This window comes from Ornithodoros turicata, chromosome 6, assembly GCF_037126465.1.
Source record: "Ornithodoros turicata isolate Travis chromosome 6, ASM3712646v1, whole genome shotgun sequence".
Lineage (NCBI taxonomy): Eukaryota > Metazoa > Arthropoda > Arachnida > Ixodida > Argasidae > Ornithodoros > Ornithodoros turicata.
This window is the reverse complement of record NC_088206.1, coordinates 5001-24224: the sequence shown is the minus strand read 5'-3', so window position 1 is coordinate 24224 and position 19224 is coordinate 5001. Positions and strand designations below refer to the sequence as shown.

Here is a 19224-nt window from a genome sequence, read left to right as displayed (position 1 = left end):
GAGCAGTTGCCAGAAACCGTTGTTGTGAGGTCGTTCAGCACCTCATATCTATGCGGGGATGCTGTAAAGATCTCTGCCGCTCTTAAATCCGGTACTGGCCACACCACTACTTCACAGTTGAGTATGATGGGCACTCGTCACTTGATGTTTGCATAATGCACTCCTAGATTTTCCTTTGAGTTTTCTTCCACACGAACAGGAACTTCATGATAGCCTGAAATTCAACCTTTGAACATTTCATGCTCATAGTATAGACATGGCTCTATTGATAGCCGAAGCAAAAATGAACTCTTAACGTTACAAACATAAAATTTTTCTTCTTCTTAGCCTCACTCTATGTGTCTACAATGACGAGATCGCATTCACATATCTGGAAGTGGGTCAGGCCGAGAACTTTTCAGCATGCCATTGTACAGGTCTGGCGTTTGCCAGAGTGGTAACTTTCTCTTCCTGACCCTTCCGCTCTCTTTTTCTTGTTTCCCTTTCTCTTGTATAAACTGTTGTGCACCTGCTAATGGCCAAACTCTTCGTATAAAAGCGTTTGGGGGATGCAGGTGCTTGTTTAGGCATGCTCATTTGCTTGGATAGCTGCACCTAGGGTCTGGTCCCCTACAGCATTTTAGCTTTGTATATGGGTGGTATGAAGACAGCAAAGACGTAGATTCTGGAAAGTGATGAAACGTTGAGTTTGATTTCTGTGCATGACTTTTTGGAAATTCTACCAAAAGTCCAAAGTTTTCTTCGCAGCAACAATAGAAAAGCCACTTTCACTTTGTAGTCATACCCATCAGACTAGATACAGTGTCCTCAATAGCAGACTTTGTGAAAAATAAGAGAGGGCTTAAACGGAGGCCACAAGTGTTCCTTCTTTTAAGTTTAAAGTGGTTTTAGTATTCTGAGTCGAACTACTGAAGAATAAAACAGCATACGTGCAGGCAAGCTGGTGGATGAAACCCAGGGTGAAGAAAGCCGGAGCTGGGGCGCACACTTTGTGTCGCGTTGTACCTTTTTCTTTGTGCCCAAGCTCTGACTTTCTTCATCGTGTACTTAAGAATAGTCTGCATGAAATGTGTCATGTAGTACTTTGCCATCATGTGGTACTTGTCCGCCATTCCATAGTGGCTTCCCTCTGCTTTTCTCCGCGGGGCGTCTGTTGGCAATCAGCTGAAGTGCGCAAAATCTAGTAAATTAATTGGTATGAACAGCATGCAGATGTGAGAGGTTACGCATTGTTGATGTCACCAGATCAACGTCACAGAAACAATTGCTTTAATGGTCTCCTGCCTGCTTGTACAGCCCAGTCTACTGATACTATGATAGACTCCAAGGTTGTGGCTTTGAACATGGTCAAGTATGTCAGCAACTTGGTAGCATGCCAGAAGTTGTTCAGACATGTTATCTTCTGCAAGGGATGTCAAAAATAAAGTTTGCATTGTGCAGGCTTGGGCACACCATAGAGAACCCTCACACGACAAAATTAATCCCCATACTGTTGGTCATGTTCTCTTCTGATGTATAGCCGCAAAGTGTCATTATCAGCGGAAGTGGCGAATATCAACATCGCGATAATCCAAACTGCTGTTGCCTCCTTCTTAACCGACAATCACATTCAATAATCAATTATGAATACATAAATGTTATTGATAGACGTTAATTATATTTACTAGGTGCTACTGATTCAAAACCCAACATGTGCACAAAGAATTGAGCTGAACTGGTGACGTTGGAAGTGTTAAAAGGTGTGAATTTTTAAAGTCCGAAAAATTGGTTGGCAACTGCGTGTGTGTAAACGCATATAATCTTTTGAGTGTCACCTAGACAGAGAGCAGAATATTTTGATTCTTCTGTGGTCATGCAACACTGAAACTTTCATTGGGCGCGTGAAGTAGTCGCTCTACCCAACAGGCTCGGTGCACTCTGCCCCTCGTAGTACTCCGGTGCGTCTACTAAACGGTCTTTGAGAGCCATAAGCGTGATACGTGCCGAGTCAAAGTTCCCAAGGCAGCTCATTGGTTTTCTGGCCTCCCTTTACTCCATATGTCAGGGAGCAGTAGCAGCACTTACGCGCTCCGACCTGCAAGCTGGAGCATGAGAGTTCATGAAGAGTGCCATGGCTCTAGAAAAAGAGTGACAGCGTTAGTCAAAAGGCGAGCTCTCTTGTCGCTCATGAGCTGCTACTTAACACACTAATAGTTTCCTTGTTTTCTACTTTCCTTGTTGGAGAGTTGTCCCACAATGCATTGCACATAAGGAATATGCTTGAGCATCGATCACACCCTTTATGTCAGATTAACCGCGGAATGCACTCATGGAACAATTTTTCTGGAGCGGTATCTCTACAATTCCTGATTAAAAATCTTGTGTCTCGGGCTGGGGCATTGATCCTTTCATTTGCAAGTCAGGTTGCTATATGGGATTGAGTAGAGTGATTGATCAGAAGCTAGCATCGCTGGTGGTTAGGATGAGGTATTACAGTGACACGCTCAGGATGTGCGACACATGAATGAGCAGAAAGAGATTTAACACCACTAAGTGGTGAAGGTGGCAGCGAATGAAGACACACTTCGTTTCAACCAACTTGCGGTCATGAGGAATCCGGGCATTGCTGAGATGGTACAAAACTTGAAACAGTAGCAGTCAACAGTTGTCTGATACGTTGGAGTTTGTTTCTGCAGGGATAACAGCTTTCATGTAGACTGTATCCACAGGACTCACAAATCTTGGTCACGATTTTCTGAGTCGTGTTTAGTACACACTTTCTCAATAGTGGTTATAGTGCAGTAGTGTATAACGCTATGCATAGAACACATAGTGTGCTGTATACCATGAATGCAGCTTGATTTTTGCAACTTTCTTGTGTCTGGTAAGTAATAATGACAACCTTGTTTTGTGCAAAACGACTTTTCACGTCTGAGTAATCACAAGAGATCAATTTGAACATGTATTCACCAAAGTGGATATATCATGGACATACAGTGCATCCACATCCAGTTTGTTTTGGGCAATTGGACTGTTCACTTTTCATTGTTTAGTTTGGACTCTGTTTAAGTTTCGGGAATGACTCTTTCGGCAACAAACCAACAAGATCATTGTGAATAACGTAAAAAAGGTACCTGATTGTTGACTAAGAAGAAGTAACCCGAGACAGCGAACGAGGGAAGACGACACACGCACAATCTCAAACATAGCAAACCAATGAAAAAGAAAAGCCTCAGGCCCAACAACTTCCACTTGGTGGTGAGGGAGAAAGTGAAATGACACTAATGCAGTTCTCTCTAGTCACAATCTTTTTGAACTCCATCAAAAGTTGGCCAACAGGGTCAGCAACCCTTTTAAGAACACGGGAATTTATTGGGGACTTAGGAGACTGGTTATATTGCAGTGGTCCTGTTCAGTTTGTCAGAGTCCGTTTGTTGCTCCTTATGATGAGAACTTAGGCTTTTCTGCTCCACTGAGGGGCTTGCCTCGTTTGACATCTTGTGTGTATTGTCTTCTCTTTTTTCCTGTCTCTACTCATGTCTTCTTAGTCAACATGCACCAGACCACCTGCGCCCTTTTGCCGTTGGGTTGACTGTTACGGGTTGGGCAGACAGTGCGTGTACATGTGCCAGCAGCAGTGCTGTGTGCATCCAAACGTGACCAAACAGAACGCACAGAGATCCTTGAGAAGGAAGAGATCTACGAGCAGGCGGCAGCCACCTCTAATAAGCCATGCTGCGAATATCAAAGAAGATAGTATGCACCACTTTCTCTAGTCTTTCTGACGACTTTCACTTCGTCATATCTTTCAGGCCTCCCCTTGAATGTTGACCGATGCTTTTTCAAATCTTGTACTAGAGTTGTCTCTGCAATGCCCATACTCCTCTTTACTGCAAGTTGCTTGAATCAAAGTTTGTCTTCATTCACCGCCACATTCAGCACTAGCTGGTATTAAACCTCTTATGCTCGTTCATGTATCACAGTTCATGAGCATGTCACACTAATACCTCGTCCAAACCATCAATGGTGGTCGTTTTGACTGACCACTCTACTCAGTAACATCACACAGATGCTTATGATGCTCCAAAGTGTGCAGCAACTCAGATGCATAGTCGTGTCTTGTGCTTCCCGCCAACCATTTGGAGATTGTTCAGATAAAACGAGCCAATACTGGAATGAGACTATTCCAATACTCTTGACTGGTGACAATTCCAAACCTGCAAACAGGTGGTTGATAGTTATACCACCTTTCACAATAGAAAGTACATTTATTGTGAGCATAATAAAATTATGTGCAGTAATTACGCAGATGAAATGGAATACACATAGGCTTCTCTCCCCTTACGGGTAATTACACGATGATGTCAAAATCAGAGAATGCATTCAGCGTAGCATGATCCACCAAAGAATCTCCTGCAATTCTTTCTTCTTGCAGCTGTACGAAACAAGTGGTCATCGCCGTCGAAAGATAGCGGACATACCTCTTTCCATTCCTGACGTTGAACAGCCCAGTGCTGATCTTGTGGGAATTGAATTTGCCAGTGACTGTACTGTTGCTCCCAAGCATGGTTCTGTTGGCTGCGGTAAGAGCAATAATACAGAATGTCTTTGGAGGGGGAATGTGGCTCTCAAATCTAAAAGCTTTCTAAAGTTGTTCCTCGTAAATGTAAAATGCAATTATTTGCGTCAGTGTGATAATGCATTTTAAGTTTTACAGCAAAGGGGATAATAGACAATTTAGAAAATTGACAACGTGAATACCGAAACTCATGCAGCTCTGACGTCTCAGTAGGCGTTCCCGCCAATGAGGAAGCACGAGAGAAGTCGTGTGCTTACGTCCACCAATTGGAATGGCCGAAGCTCTGATGTCAGGGCTTGACGAGTACATGTCTTCAAGACTTTATATCTTGCCATATGACACATAGAAGAATATGTAATTAGTTTTTCCTCAATTACTCCAGTGTGCAGTACCGTGTGTACATGGTGTACTGCCATCAGATTTATTTATTAAGAGAGCCCTACTGCTCCATCAAAGTGACATTGTGTAGTAGAGGAGAGGGAAAGTACATGGCAATCGACACTGCATAAAAAAAATAAAAAAGCCCTCTGAAATGTACATAACTTATATTTGAAATATAACACCAGAAGAAGCGAAACCAAGGTCACAAGGAAGATGGTTCCAACCAGTTACTCTTTTGACAAAGAAATAATTTTTGAAGATAGTTCTACAAAGACAATAAGGTTCAACATACTACATGTAAAATTAGGTGCTAACAGGCATTTGTTTTGTGGAATACCAGTTAGTGCGTAATAAACATTGTAAAGCAATTCTAAAACATCTTGTCCTCTACAATTTTTTAACAAGGCCCATTCCACGATGGATTCTAAATAAACAGGATAGATGTACAGTTAATAATTATTTGCTACAAGACTGGCAGCTTGGTTCTGTATTTTACCTAGTTTTTGCCTAAGACCGGTCTCCAAGGAGTACGAAATCGTGCTCAAATGCTCTAGAATCGGACAAACATATGGCTGGTTAAAGGGAATTGTAATATTTTCATTCATAAAAAATTACAGGATATTGAAGGGAACTTAAAAACAAGTCTCACTGCTGCTCAATTTTAGAGATTAACATTCAGAAAATTCTGAAAACATGATTTTCACAAAGCTACATGGTTACTGCAGGAGGGGCAAGCTATTTTATTTTATTTAGGCATTTTTACACTACAATTGACCCGCGTTTATCCGGACTTCATATATCCGGATCCTGCGCTACCCGGACGAAAAAGCATGGCGACGGATTTCTCCCCATGTATTTCTCCCTCGTTTATCCCGACTTCAGCTTTCGGACTCGGACGAGAATTCTAGGGGACAGAAGTGACTAATACCCAACAATCGGCTTCAGTTATCCAGTCATTGTCCATGAATGACACTTGGCCCACACCTAGTCAAGTGAGGTCGAGAACCTTGGTCTGGCCTCCTTTTTACTGACACAAAGACGGTGTTGCTAGGTAGAATTTTCTCCCTTTCCGACTTTGCACTTTACACAAAAGTAATCCACTGAGCAGTCTGGTCATTTCAAACTGAGAAGGTCCGCAACGAGGACCCCTGCGCTGCAATTACAGATGACGACATCGTCAGTGTCGTTGCTTCCGACAGTGTTCAAGAAGAATATGATGATGAAACCGTGTATGCATCAGTTGTGACGGTAGAAAATGCACATGCGGCACTGAGAACAGCTCTATTATTTTTCGGGCAACAGAACAATATTTCGCAAGTAAATGGCATTGGCAAAGGTTTGCAAGAACTGGATGCATGTATTCGAATGAAACAGATGACAATGTATAATTTTCTGTGTAATGGTCAATAAAGATGTCCTTTTAGGATCACTCTGGATTTTCATGTTTCACTTATCCGGTTCCCCCGCTATCCGGACATTTTCAGAGGAAATGAAGCCGTCCAGATAAATGCAGGTTGACTGTATATATAAAATTTTTAGTACCAGTTACACAAAACTTGGAAGGTTTAAAATTGGTTAGCTGTTATGTACTTCTCCTGAGTTCAACATATCACACTGTAAATTCTGCACAATAAAAATAGCTCTACCCCTAAATAATTTATTCACAAATACTTTGATATTACTTAGATTGAAGCCGAGGGAGGCAGGTAATGGTGGGACTTGCTCAGGAGTGGTAATGGTGGGGCTTGCTCAAAAATGCAAACTGGGAAATTGGCAATTAAAGTTAGGGGAAGACTGGGACTTGGTACCGGCAGATACAAATATTTTTGTATTGCTATTTTGGTGCCCCATTTTCCCAACACATTTTCCCATAAAAATGCCTTTGTAAAATTGACTTCTTAGTCATATTTTACCATTTAAGAGCCACATCCTCCCTTAAAGCAGCAATGTGATTTAGTAGACAAGTGCAAATATTTTAATTTTTCTGATACCGAAGGAAATAGTCCATTCGATTTGATTTCCTAATGAAGTATAGAATTTTGTATTCAAATTTCGAATTAAATGTATGTTCCTTCCAAACCGAATATATTCGAAAGCACATATATTCAGCACAAGAGAGGCATAAAACGGAGTGAGTGCTACCACATATCCTGATCCGTATGAATGTATCACATATAAACGCTGTACCCAAGTTTATATCTGCACATGTGCTGTGTGTGTATTCGGTATCCTGCTGTACAACTATAGTCACTTCGTGTCGGATTTGGTTTTATAACCCTTCGCTTCGTATTAGCTTTGGCTATTGGTCTGTTCACTTCATATTCACTTCGTTTACATATCTACTTGCTTCATAGACACATCAATATTAAAATAATTACTGTATTTGCACATGCCTAACACTTGAGATTGCTTGAAAACATACTTAATTTACCACACGACCATGTGAAAAATTTTTACTTAACAGTTTTGCAACATAGTTTCCAAAAACTCCCCAATAAATCAGCAATGTTTGAAAAACCCAGGTTTCTGGTTGTGCTGCCATGGCAAAGTTTGTCTGCCATGATTTTGTGCTGACAGTCCAAATGTTTCAACCAAGTCAGTTGCAAACATGCCAGCCTTGGTAGTGATCTACACCTCCATTATTGTCAGATGGAATTCTTGGAATGAATGATGTAGATCACTTTTTGATATAACATGTCACGTATGCATCAGCTACACTGATTGTTCTTCTCTAAAAATTCAGTCTGTGTCATACGATGTAACCAGAGTATTTATGCAGGGGGCTTTTGCTGCTTCTTGCAGAAGAAACTTTAAAAATTGGACTTTTTTTTTGTTAATTTTGTGTTAATGAATACTATGTAGGATGGCAGTCAGGACAACAGTGGATGAATGGAGTCATCCGCTGCTTTGTTTACTGGGCTGGTGACAGCAATCGAGAAGCGCTTGCACCTAAAAACAGGGTTGCAATAACAAGGTACTTAATTGGGATGTGTTTTCAAAATTGATCCCTCTTCTCACATGCTTGAAATTTCAGAAAACATGCCAGAACAAGTTGCAATTTGAGCCCAAACATGATTTGTAATTCCTCAAAAGAAAAGTCCACCGTGGGTGGGCCATTGAGTCTTAAGGTAAGCTTCATGAACACATGTTTGTTGCTCAAAGTGCCTTGCATTTTATTGGTGAATATATTTTGTATGCACTATATGCTCTCTTTAATGAGGTTGATGAACGCAGTCGCTAAACAGAGATTTCAACTAATTGGGCATGCAATGATGTTAATGAACTGAGTTCATCTAACAGAGATTCGGCTGTCTATGGCAAGAACAGATAGCTGCTCTGGGCAACATTTTCACCAGCGCACGGCTTACAATAAAGAGCATGGGTTTAATTTTGGCAACCTCTCCTTGGTTCCCGATGATGACATCCACATCTCATTCCTATTGACAACAGTTTTTGTTAAGGCCATGCATGCACAAGAGCTCTTCATTGTAATGCTGCCTGTGTTAATCTCATACTCCTAGAAAGTCATCCCCACTAGACTCCTTTTATTTCTTTTTTCACTGATAAAGCACTTCAAAAGTAGATTAAAAAAGGAATTCCGTGACTGAATGCACTGCAGAACTATGGTGCTCGTAATTTGGTGAGGGGCAGAAAATATGCATCTAACTCCTCACATCAGGGCTTTTAGCGCCAATAAAGGGTTTCTCACATAGAACACAAATGGTTCACAGAAATGCGTGGATATGCCATAAATGAAATTTATCTTCGTTTCGAAAGCTATATACCACTGAAGTTCCTGAAAGAACGCGTAAAAAGGAAACAAGGTGGTGGCACTGACCAAAAATTAAGAACTGTGGTTAAAAAGTATGCACACAGATTCCGATATTTGCAGCATGACAGATTGTGAAAGTCACAGGGGTCTGCTTTTAAGGGATGACTGCTTTATTTGTGGGAACCGTGTCAGCAAGCCTTTTGTAACCTGTGATCCTGCCTAACATGACGAAAGCAGCTCTAGAAGACACAGGATGAAGTAGAGAGAACAGGTGCCTGTGCTTTTTAGTGCTGTTTTCATCATGTTGCACGTTCACCAACTTTCAATTTCTCACCGTCATGCTTTGATGCTGCTTTTGGGGAAGTTGACAACTTTTCCTTTGTGGCCTACTTCAGCTCCTAAATTTGTCATTTGTGAAATAAACTTTTCAGCTATGTTTGCTAATTTCTTTGTGTGCATCCTTCCATTGTCTTCCAAGTTTTTTATTATGGACTATATATTGAAGTTGCTCATCTTCACCTGATAACTTACAAAAAGACTTCTCCTTAAGGCAAGCCAATTCTGTAATAAGGAAGACGTGGAAGGGAACATCAGGTTTCGTCTGCTTCAACTGAGGGATAGGAGGGTTCCAGAGTTTGGGAACTTCATGGCAGTTCCATTACTCGAGAAGGAGTACTTGGTGTCTCTCACGGCGGTAAGGGACATTTTTTTATATATACGTGTATGGATTATCATGTGGATTTACACCGAAACAAGTCAACTTTGTCAGCCGATTTGTACAGTTAAATGCATTATGTACTATTAAAGGAGCACTTAGGTTATCACAAAAATTTTTTGTAGTTTTCACTGCAGTGTGTTCTGCAACGAATAAAATAAGTTCCTGCATGTTCCTCCATTCGTGAAAAGAGCGTATAGGAGAAATGAGGGAATGTCGTGACATAACATGATCCCCAGGCATGTGACCTGTGACATGGAGTGGCACAGCTCAAGCAGGTATATATGTGGCCTGTGGGCTGACAAGAAAGAAACAAAGAAAGAAGGCATTGGAACTTTCCTACATCACATGAGGACCGTGTTGGCCGTCCGCAGCTGCTTTCTTGGCCAACATTGGCTAACGTGCATTCGAGATCCTCAGCTGCACGTACTGTATATGGTTGTTCCTGTGCAATAATTCAGGGGCATACGATGAACTTTCGATGGAGCAGTCTGGCTTATAATAGGGATGGATGGCATGCCATCCATGTCCAACAATGAATTCAGACCAAATCTAAGTCCCTCCTTAGAAAGCGAATCAATCCAAATGACCGATTAATTTGGCTGGATTGAAGTCACGTTAAGGTGTCAAATCAACATTACAGACTACTTGCAATAAGCCATCTTTTTTTGTACTCTTCTTGGTGATGTGTATTGCAGGTAGTAGTCAGGTTTTCTACTTTTTTTCTTCATTTCAGAAAATTCTTGCTAAAAAAGACACGAAAAAGATTTTGCCAGTATACAGTGATCAGATAGAGGAACACCAAGCAAGGACAGTGGAGCTCATGAAAGAGGTACTTCCAAGCAACGGATTATGTTTAAATCTTGCTAGAAATATGATGATTTTGCTTCCACAGATGCGTGAACAGATTATGCAGGAAGTGTGTACATCTCAGCGCACACTTGAGGATGTAGTCATGGAAGAAGAAGTGCCCACGATTGGGTCAGACTTTAGCCCGATTTATCTTGGTGACCAAGCCAAGGAACACATTGTTGAGATACTCATTACATGCAGTTCCCTCGGGTTCAGCCTTCTCAGGCTTTTGCGAGGCCACAGGTCGCTGCGACCCACACGACGGGAAAGAAAGAAAATCGACATTGGCGAAGGCGAGGTCCTCGTCACCATCCTCCGGGCGACGAATGTTCCTACTCGTTGTGATACAGAAGAACAATCACCTGCTGAGAGTTCGTATAAGTGGCCTTTCTTGTGAGTGGTTGAAACCTTGACAAAGATGTTTAACATGCAGTCGTTACTGGAGTCTGTCCATTTGTTCAAGTAATGTTTCAACGTGAGACAGCGCAGACATTTGTGGCAGATGGTCCACATCCTACATGGAACCAAGAGCTGCATTTGCCTTTCAAGTGAGCTTTACAAAAAGTTAACCAAGTACAGTAACAAAACGCTGCTAATACACATCTATGAGCAGGTTCGAAGGGTCTGCCTGCACAGACATCATTTACTTGAACCTATTTGACCAAGTGGTTGTAGACCTTTTGGAGGACGATAGAGAGCGTTCGACTACAGTATATCAGCGCCTCCAGCACCGCTGGCTGGGTTGCCTCAAAGTTCCATTTATGACGCTCTATCTAAATGGGAAGGTAATAATTTTCTTACTTTGGAAATAAACATTTGGCTTCTTAAAGGGCATCCGGGAAAAAAGGTGGATGTTTTTTAATCTGCAAAGACAGGTGTGTGCTTCCTAGACTCGTTGTTGTTGATAGCAATGTGCAAAATTACACTTGTAGACAATGATTATAATTTCATTTCCAGTAGTGACCACTTCGAAACTTCGAAGGAGATAATGTTTGCTTGCCGCTAAAACACATTTTGTTACCTATTTTTGCACTAGCTGCTCAAGTTTCTTTTGCACGATATAGCAATAATTTTCATGATATTGTATGCAACATTGCATGTCATTATTTTGAGTAACCATACCTAGTTAACTAATTCCTTTTGGTGATGTTTTTATAATATTATAATAGCAAAGTATTCATCTTGAAACAATACTGTATTCTAGTTTATTTTTCTTGAGTCAGATGTTATTCAAGACGATTTGCCTGACTAGCGTAATCCTATCTATGTAAACGGGACAGAGAAAAATGTGTCAGCGTAGTGCCGTGTTGACGTGAACCATTCTTTCGTATAGATCGAGGGTACATTCCAGTTGGACGTGCCGCCGGTGCTGCTCGGCTACAAGCACGAATCGAAGTCTGTGACTTGCGTTTCACTTTTTATTACAATTGAACCACCATTGCAGCTTCCTGATCCCATAGGACCAAGGGTTTGTACTGTACATTCCAGAAAACCCTTCAAATGTATTCTGAAGAAAAGAAATTTTTTCACAGTGTGAGAGCGATGAGCCCCCTGATCTCCTGAAGAGAGCACAGGAATTCCAGGAAGCATTTCAGACCAAGTATCCTAATCGTTTTATCAAAGCACTGGCTATGGATGTCAATGGAAAATGGGTATTCATTCCGCGTTACCTGCATCCCATTTCTCCGCCCGAGGAGCTTCTTCTAGAAGGCCCCAACATGGTAACATCATTCAAAGGCTTTTTGTAACAGGGTGTAATTCATACACATGCAATAGAATACAGTACACAATGTAGCACGTACACATGCAGTACATGAATACATGTACCATAGAACATTTTCTCAGTGAAAAGTAAGAATCAAGGACATACAAATGATTTCCACACAAGTACCCAGACTAGTACACGTTACTCGAAAAAGGTAACTGGTTGGCGCTACTATATAATTATTCTGATGACAAAAGTAATTTTTTAGTGTTACAAATTACTGGGCTAAAATTGTAATCAAGTAATGGCTAAAAAAAGTAACATGTTACTTTCACCGTTACTTTCGATAATAATAAGTCGAATAATAATAACTTTGTATAATAAATCACCCGCGTTCTGAGATTGGAGTTCGTCGTCTTTGAACAGGATTGCAGCTTTCGTTTATGTACACACGTTATTTATTCAAACAACACATTCTTTTCGTCCTGTCACTCCATCACCATCAACATTTTGGAAAAGGTGAAGCGATGGCGATGAATCAGGAGAGCTAGGCGACATGGCAGTGTGGAAGGGCAAGGACAATCGTGACTACAAACTCAGTGTTCTGAACAACCTCTGTGTGCATCTCCTTCCAAGGCATCGACCACTGATGTCTTCACAATAGAAATTCGTAGCCGTGCTACATTCTAACTTGGAAATTTTAGGTGACTCACATGTTGGAAGCTTGACCTACGTACGTACAGCAGGTTGTGTCAGGAAGAGATTAGCAAAGTCTTCCCAGGCACCCAAAATGCATGCGGAAGGCTATTAGTACAATGACCTCCACTTATTGTGGTGGAAAGGAAAGCAGATTGAATTGAAGCAGATTGAATTGAAAGTAAGGCAGAATTGATTGGAGCCTGTGGGTTGGTTTCGTATATGAATTCATGAATTCATAGACGAAACCAACCCACATGCTCCACAACAGCCATTCGACTAAGCTGCAGCTTAGTCGAAAAGTAGTAATCATGCTGCTGACACAGCCCTCTCTCACATCAGAAGCAGCTCTGGGCCATAAAACGGCCGTTCACGTTGATTGCATCTAGCGTGACAAAGCACAAATCGATTGACATTTTGAAATATCAAATAAGTACAATAAGATGTGAGACAATGCATAAAATAAAAACTCGACATAGCAAGAAAACACAAAAGCAAGTTTAATGAAGGCTACTTTATCAATGAACTCTTTTTCTGTCCTTCCAGGACGTTGTTGCACGATTTGTTTCCCTTATACCAACTCTGGCAGACAGCGCACTTTTTCCTGGTGTCTGCGACATTTGGAGTACATGTGACGTAAGTAATATCTCTAAAGTGCCCTGAGGCTGTGCATACAAAATCTCCAGACAGAGAGTTAATGCATAAAGAAATTCATGTGCACAAAGCTTAGGGCAAAGGGTTACGTACTACATCTGCATCTGTAATTGGTGTTTCTCACATTGTGTCTTTATAGCAATTCCTCGAGGTGCTTGTTGGGGATGAGGAGGAGCATGCAGTACTGCTGTGCAACTTTTTCCTTCACATGGGCAAAGATGCTTACCTACTCTTGGGCACTGGAATCCCTGAAGGGCAAACGGCTTACGTTCTCACTAGGGAAGATGAGCTATCGGTTTGGAATGCTACAACAGGAAAGCGGTATTCCGTCACCGACAGTAGCAGCCCCCTCCAATCTGTCGGTTGCATCATTAGCTCTGACAACGTATGTGAAAAGCCTTGACATGGAACTTTTCCCTCACGTGCGCAATTGCAGGTATGGGTAAATGTCCAAAAGCATGACCTTCCTTCAAGAATGACATTCAACTTGAAAAAGGCAGCTCACTGGACCCCATTACTGAAGAAAAAGGGCTCTGAGTTTCACACAGTGCAGGTATTCCACTATCACTTTCAAGCACACCTCATTGTTCTTTTTTTGTTCAATTAGCCAAATGACTTGAATTACAAAGCGACAGACCTTCATTTTGCTGAACAACTTGAGCAGAAGATTGAGTATGTCTTGAAAGAAAGCATCATGAAGTGGCGGAAGAGATTCCGCACATTGTGGAACCGCCATGCAAGTCATATCTTGCGAAAGATTCTCCAACAGTGAGCTCTTGGACATCTAGACTCGACCCCCTTTAACTGTGAAATCTTCTCCAGGTTAGAACGGACCCTGGTCAGTAACACTACCAGGAGTGATTTTCAAAGCCTTTCGGAGCTCTCTGCATCCTACAAGGTAAGGGAAGAGTACAGCGAGGACCCAATCACAAAATGCATAAATCTATGGTCTTTCATGTGTCATATGATAGCATAAGTTTGCATATTTCTTCCTTACGGCCATATAATATGACTGTTGCGTATGACGTCATATTTCGATGCAATTTGGTAGCATATCATGTCATATTTCAGAACCTTAATCCCTCCACAATTTTGAATCAGGTTTTTTCTTTGCCCCTGCTCACGTTGTTTCAAAAAGGAGTTCTTGAAATACATGAGCATTTTCACTTGTAGAACGTTTTTTAGACAATTTATCTATATGTATCAATATTTTTGTGCATACAATCACGAGCTATAGTGATAACCTGCCCAAATCTGAATATTTGTAACATAGTCCACAGCTCACTGTCCCTTGCTGTAAAAATGAGGTCTACTTTAATTTTCTGCAGTGTTCTGCACTGATCAAACAAATAACAACCTCAGAACTTTATATAAGCAAAATTAAAATATTGTCAAAATCGTCAACCCTTGCTGCCACACCTGCTACTTCCTGCAGAGACCATGTGTCACAAATGTTGCTCTAGTCATTTTGCAAACCGCTGTTTAGGTAGCGGTTTCTGTGAGCAGTTTCTACAACCCATGCAGGAATAATGGACACAGAGGCAGGTATATGTATGTATGCAGGCAGACGTACAAATTACATTAGCATTGTAGGAACAAGTTTATGACGGACTTTAAGACTAACGTCCAAATGACGAGAGGCGATCAGCAACCGAAACCGAATCCTTTTAAAGCCAGCATAGCCTGTGTCCCACTTTCTCCGTTCCAGGAATACATTCTTTCAATTGTTCGGCTTCTTATCTGCGTCGCAGAATTATTGTCTATGGAGACCAGAGTTCCGTTTTTACGACGTTCGCTTTTCTTCCCTGGTGTAGCTACTCCTACCAACGACTCTGTCACTCAACACTCATTCGACAGGCCTCGCTAACCATGCTGAAAGAGGCTGATAAAATAGTATAAATGCACGCGAGCTGGAGGTCTCCTGTAAAAAAAGGCTCGAGTTTGAGCAAAAAAGAGAACGGATGACACAGAAGGACTCTGTGTCGTATTCTTGGGATTCAGAGTCGTCCTGTTTCATCCATTGTCTTTTTTGCCCAAACTCTGGGATTTTTTTTACGCGGTCAGAGATGCTGCAACACTTCGTCAATTGTTATGCCAAATAAAGGACAAAGACAATTATTTGCTTCGATGTGGACCTTCATTCCAAGGTTTATACAAAAGGAATTAATAGTAGAAAATCGGCACTGCATATACCAGAACTCAGTCTAAACACCAGTGTAGGCGTATCTTCTAGTGGAGCAGGGGTGCAGTGGAGCAAAGGAGAGGTCCCCCCACTACCAATAGGAATGCTTGCTATGCTGGCTTGCCTGTCGGCTGTAAGCGATACAATAATGCACTCATGTCCTGGTCCTAGTGATGATCACAAAATTAATTTAGTTAGCACGGTGTACATTTGTGACCACATATCCTTTCAGATCAGTGGTTTTCCTCTTAGCATGGGGTTCACCACTGTGGATGCTGTGGTTGAGACCATTCTTTCTACGGGCGTCCACCTCACCCAAGAAAATGCAGTCGAGTTTGCACTGGCTGTCAATGTTCACCCATACCCTTGTAACGTTTTCGCCATCTGGGTTTATGTAGCAGCGCTAACACGGAGAATTTAGAAGAATATGTCATCCATATAAAAATATTGGTCCCTCTGCAGCCAATGTCATAGTTCTAATGGATTAATGCATGATTGATTTATTGATCCACAATAATGCAGTATGCTTTTCCTATACCTTAGCATTGTATAATTGTAAAAATTGTCCAACCCCTACCCTCATTATCTTGGTGTCTGTGCATTGTTTTTATAACATGTCACTATCCAACCCCTGGATGAGCAAGTAAATTTTTCACGACAGTCACAGTTGCTGTAAGCAACTTGTATATACGAGGGGTGTTCAATTCAAACCGGGATTTTCTGTCTCCTGAGTGTACAAATGGCTCGCGCTACTTCTTTTTCGTCATTTTCACACGCGACAAGCCTCTGCGACTTTGTGCAAAGCAGAAGACACGTGCTGGACAAGATGGCCGACAACGAGGGGAGCGCACGCATGGAACAGCGAATTGTCATGAAGTTTGTCGTGAATTAAGACGCAAAGTCATCTGAAATTCACAGAAGACTTCAGGCTCAGTATGGCCGCGGTACACTTAGCCGCAGCAACGCGTTTGAGTGGTGCAAACGGTTCCGAGGCGGCAGTACATCAGTGCAGGAAGATCCTGGCCGAGGCGGCTCAGAGCCCAGTGTCAGAGTTCCTGAGAACATCCAACGTTTTTCCACAGTTTTCTGGGACAAGGCTGACGTTCATGTTGTCTTTCTGCCCAATGGTACCACCATCAATAGTGCATAATACGCAAGCCCGTCTGCGATGTGCGTGAGGCGCTGAAGCAAAAGCGGCCGGGCCTCATTACCAAAGGAGTCCTCCTCCTACAGGACAATGCACGCCTGCATACCGCGCATCTCACGACACGCACCTTACAGGAACTTGGCTGGGAGTTGCTGGCACATCCTCCTTACAGTCCAGACCTCGCCCCCAGTGATTTCCATCTCTTCGGGCCACTGAAGGCGTTCCTTGGAGCACGCCACCTCATCTGCGACGACGAGGTCAAGAATGCTGTCCTATCAATGCTGCTACGCGCCTGCAAGGATTTCTACGCTCCTGGCCTCCAAGCCCTCCTGAAATGCTGGGACAAGTGCGTTAGTGCAGCTGCAGATTACGTGGAAAAATAAAACTTAATTTCTCTCCTGTAAGTTCACTTTACTTTTGCAAAAAACGAAAAGTCCCGGTTTGACTTGAACACCCCTCGTATAACCAATTTCTTGTTTTTCAACGGACAAGCCCGGACGGCAGAAATTCGAACGAAGAAAGTGGAAAAAGGGAACGGAAAACGGAAAAAACATTTCTTCCAATCGTCTTGGCGTCAGATCTATCCAATGTATACCCTTCTGTTTTGTTCTTTGTGATTTCATCCTTGCCTTGCTTCTCTCTTCTTTGGTTCCTCCTCTCACCAATATCCAAATCCTTATAAGCAATGTTTTAACTGCTCGATTTGTCTGAAGAAGGGCAGCCTCTGCCCAAAAGCTTACATATTAAATAGTTAGTCTGACTTCATGCTTCATTCTTTCGTTATTTTTCTTGACGTTTCAACAGGCTGGACTGTGTATTATTTTACCCTCTTGATTCCTTTATAAAAGAAACTCATGCAGTTCCATGTTGCACACTCACAATGTAGCATTGAACCATGTTTCTGTAGAAAACTTTTTTTTGAAAGAATAAAGTTGTTCTTCACCATAATCTCTTTTCCTATCCTCTGGGTGCTGAGCAATAATCGTAACCAAACAGCAACTACCTACCGGTAAAGATTGGCAATCTGCAGGTAGAAAGTCAAATTAATTTGGTGGAGGATGTGAAAAAAAAAAAAAAAATCCTAAAAGAGCCTTCTCCTCACGTGCGGTTCTAGAGGGGAGCTCTGGATGCCCTGACCCCTTCGTTAATATCTGTTTTGATATAGTATTAAATTAAGCCTTGGTAGTGTATGCACCACGCTATCCAAGCCTATATAGAGCTCCCTCCCCCCACATAGTGGTGTCACTATCGGGGGGGGGGGGGGCGATCCGTAACGGGTGACTTTCCGCACTAGTAGAGTACCGAGCCCTACACAGTAGCTCTCTCTGCGGTGACACGAGGAGCCCTCTTATCCATTGGATCCATTATACGGGGGTGGGTGGGTGGGGGGATGCGTACCCTATAGTGATGCCACTGCACACACCGTCAGGAAAATCCTCGATCTGCCAGTCCATATAGGTGCATAGTTGTAATTTTGGCTGGGGGGGGGGCTTCGGTCCAACAGTGAGCGCAAAGTGTGTGTGTGTGTGTGTGGGGGGGGATTACAAGAGCAAGGTTTCTCTGATGAGCTCCTCCATGTTATGCGTGCCTATACTTTATTGTCGGGGCTCCTGCAGTGCGACTTTTACGCCTCCACTTGTTCCGCGCACGGAATTTCTAACTACTGTGCAGGCAAAATTTGCGTGCGTCTTTTAAATTTCCCACCTAGAGGCGCAACTTGGGAAAGAGGAATGTCATGATCACTATGGACAAAGACTCCACACACAAGTATCGTTACTACACTATGGTCGAACGCTACCAGTGCAAGACCGGACTGTGCGAGGCACCCGTTCGCCCCACTCAACCTACATGCAACTTTGGCATAATGGCCGTGTCCAAGCACGACAAGGACGTCTCGTCCAGAAACCAGTTCCAAGACATAACGGCATTCTGCCAAGTGGACTTCGAATTCGTCGTCTATCAGCCCTGCAACAGCACCACTACCAACTCGTACAGATCTGCGGCGATAAACAGATTCTACAAAACTTGCACCAATTTCGCGATAGCCATGGAGAGAGAAGGAAAACTTATCGGACCCGACATCGCGTGTACCTACGGAGGCTATCTAAGTCTCGTATGGGCTCCAGCGCCCCAAGACGAAACGCAACTCAGGCCGGTGCCCGGCGCCTTGGGCGACAAGACTCGCAACCAGATACCGCCGCCTCCCACAGCCACGGACAGCCGCATGCAATCACAGATGGACGACCCATCCGCAGTCATGGCGTCGTTCAACGAAGCGGAGCAGGCAAGAGAGGAAGCGGAGCGCCAGAGGGTCGCTGTGGAAGAGGCGAGAGCAGCAGCCAAGCGAACAAGAGCGGCCCAGGTACAAACACTGTGGGAAGAAGCAGACTTGGCCCGACGCGACCACGACTACATACTGCAACAGTTGAGACAGAGAGAACAAGCAAGTCGCTGCGGCAGAGGAGCAACAGGAGGAGGAGGAAGAGGCAGACCTCCGAGAGAAATATCAATACCCTTCCACCCTTCGAGTGAACAATAAAAAAAGGTTTATTGAATCCATTC

The 19224-nt window shown here is 42.7% G+C and overlaps 1 protein-coding gene across 2 annotated transcripts in view; it reads left to right on the top strand.

Moving 5' to 3' along the window:
* The window catches only part of LOC135398733 (coiled-coil and C2 domain-containing protein 2A-like), a 42348-nt gene extending 24744 nt beyond the window's left edge, over nucleotides 1-17604 (top strand). For both annotated transcript variants that reach the window (XM_064630117.1, XM_064630116.1), the window contains 17 exons: nucleotides 4415-4562; nucleotides 7802-7913; nucleotides 7974-8067; nucleotides 9262-9405; nucleotides 10163-10258; nucleotides 10322-10407; nucleotides 10480-10649; nucleotides 10712-10826; nucleotides 10892-11063; nucleotides 11612-11746; nucleotides 11811-11999; nucleotides 13226-13315; nucleotides 13473-13718; nucleotides 13770-13886; nucleotides 13941-14101; nucleotides 14156-14231; nucleotides 15748-17604. In XM_064630117.1, coding sequence (XP_064486187.1) covers nucleotides 4415-4562; nucleotides 7802-7913; nucleotides 7974-8067; nucleotides 9262-9405; nucleotides 10163-10258; nucleotides 10322-10407; nucleotides 10480-10649; nucleotides 10712-10826; nucleotides 10892-11063; nucleotides 11612-11746; nucleotides 11811-11999; nucleotides 13226-13315; nucleotides 13473-13718; nucleotides 13770-13886; nucleotides 13941-14101; nucleotides 14156-14231; nucleotides 15748-15936 — 2340 coding nt within the window. In that variant the 3' untranslated portion in view covers nucleotides 15937-17604. The remainder of the gene's footprint in view (nucleotides 1-4414; nucleotides 4563-7801; nucleotides 7914-7973; nucleotides 8068-9261; nucleotides 9406-10162; nucleotides 10259-10321; nucleotides 10408-10479; nucleotides 10650-10711; nucleotides 10827-10891; nucleotides 11064-11611; nucleotides 11747-11810; nucleotides 12000-13225; nucleotides 13316-13472; nucleotides 13719-13769; nucleotides 13887-13940; nucleotides 14102-14155; nucleotides 14232-15747) is intronic.
* Nucleotides 17605-19224: the final 1620 nt, after the last annotated feature.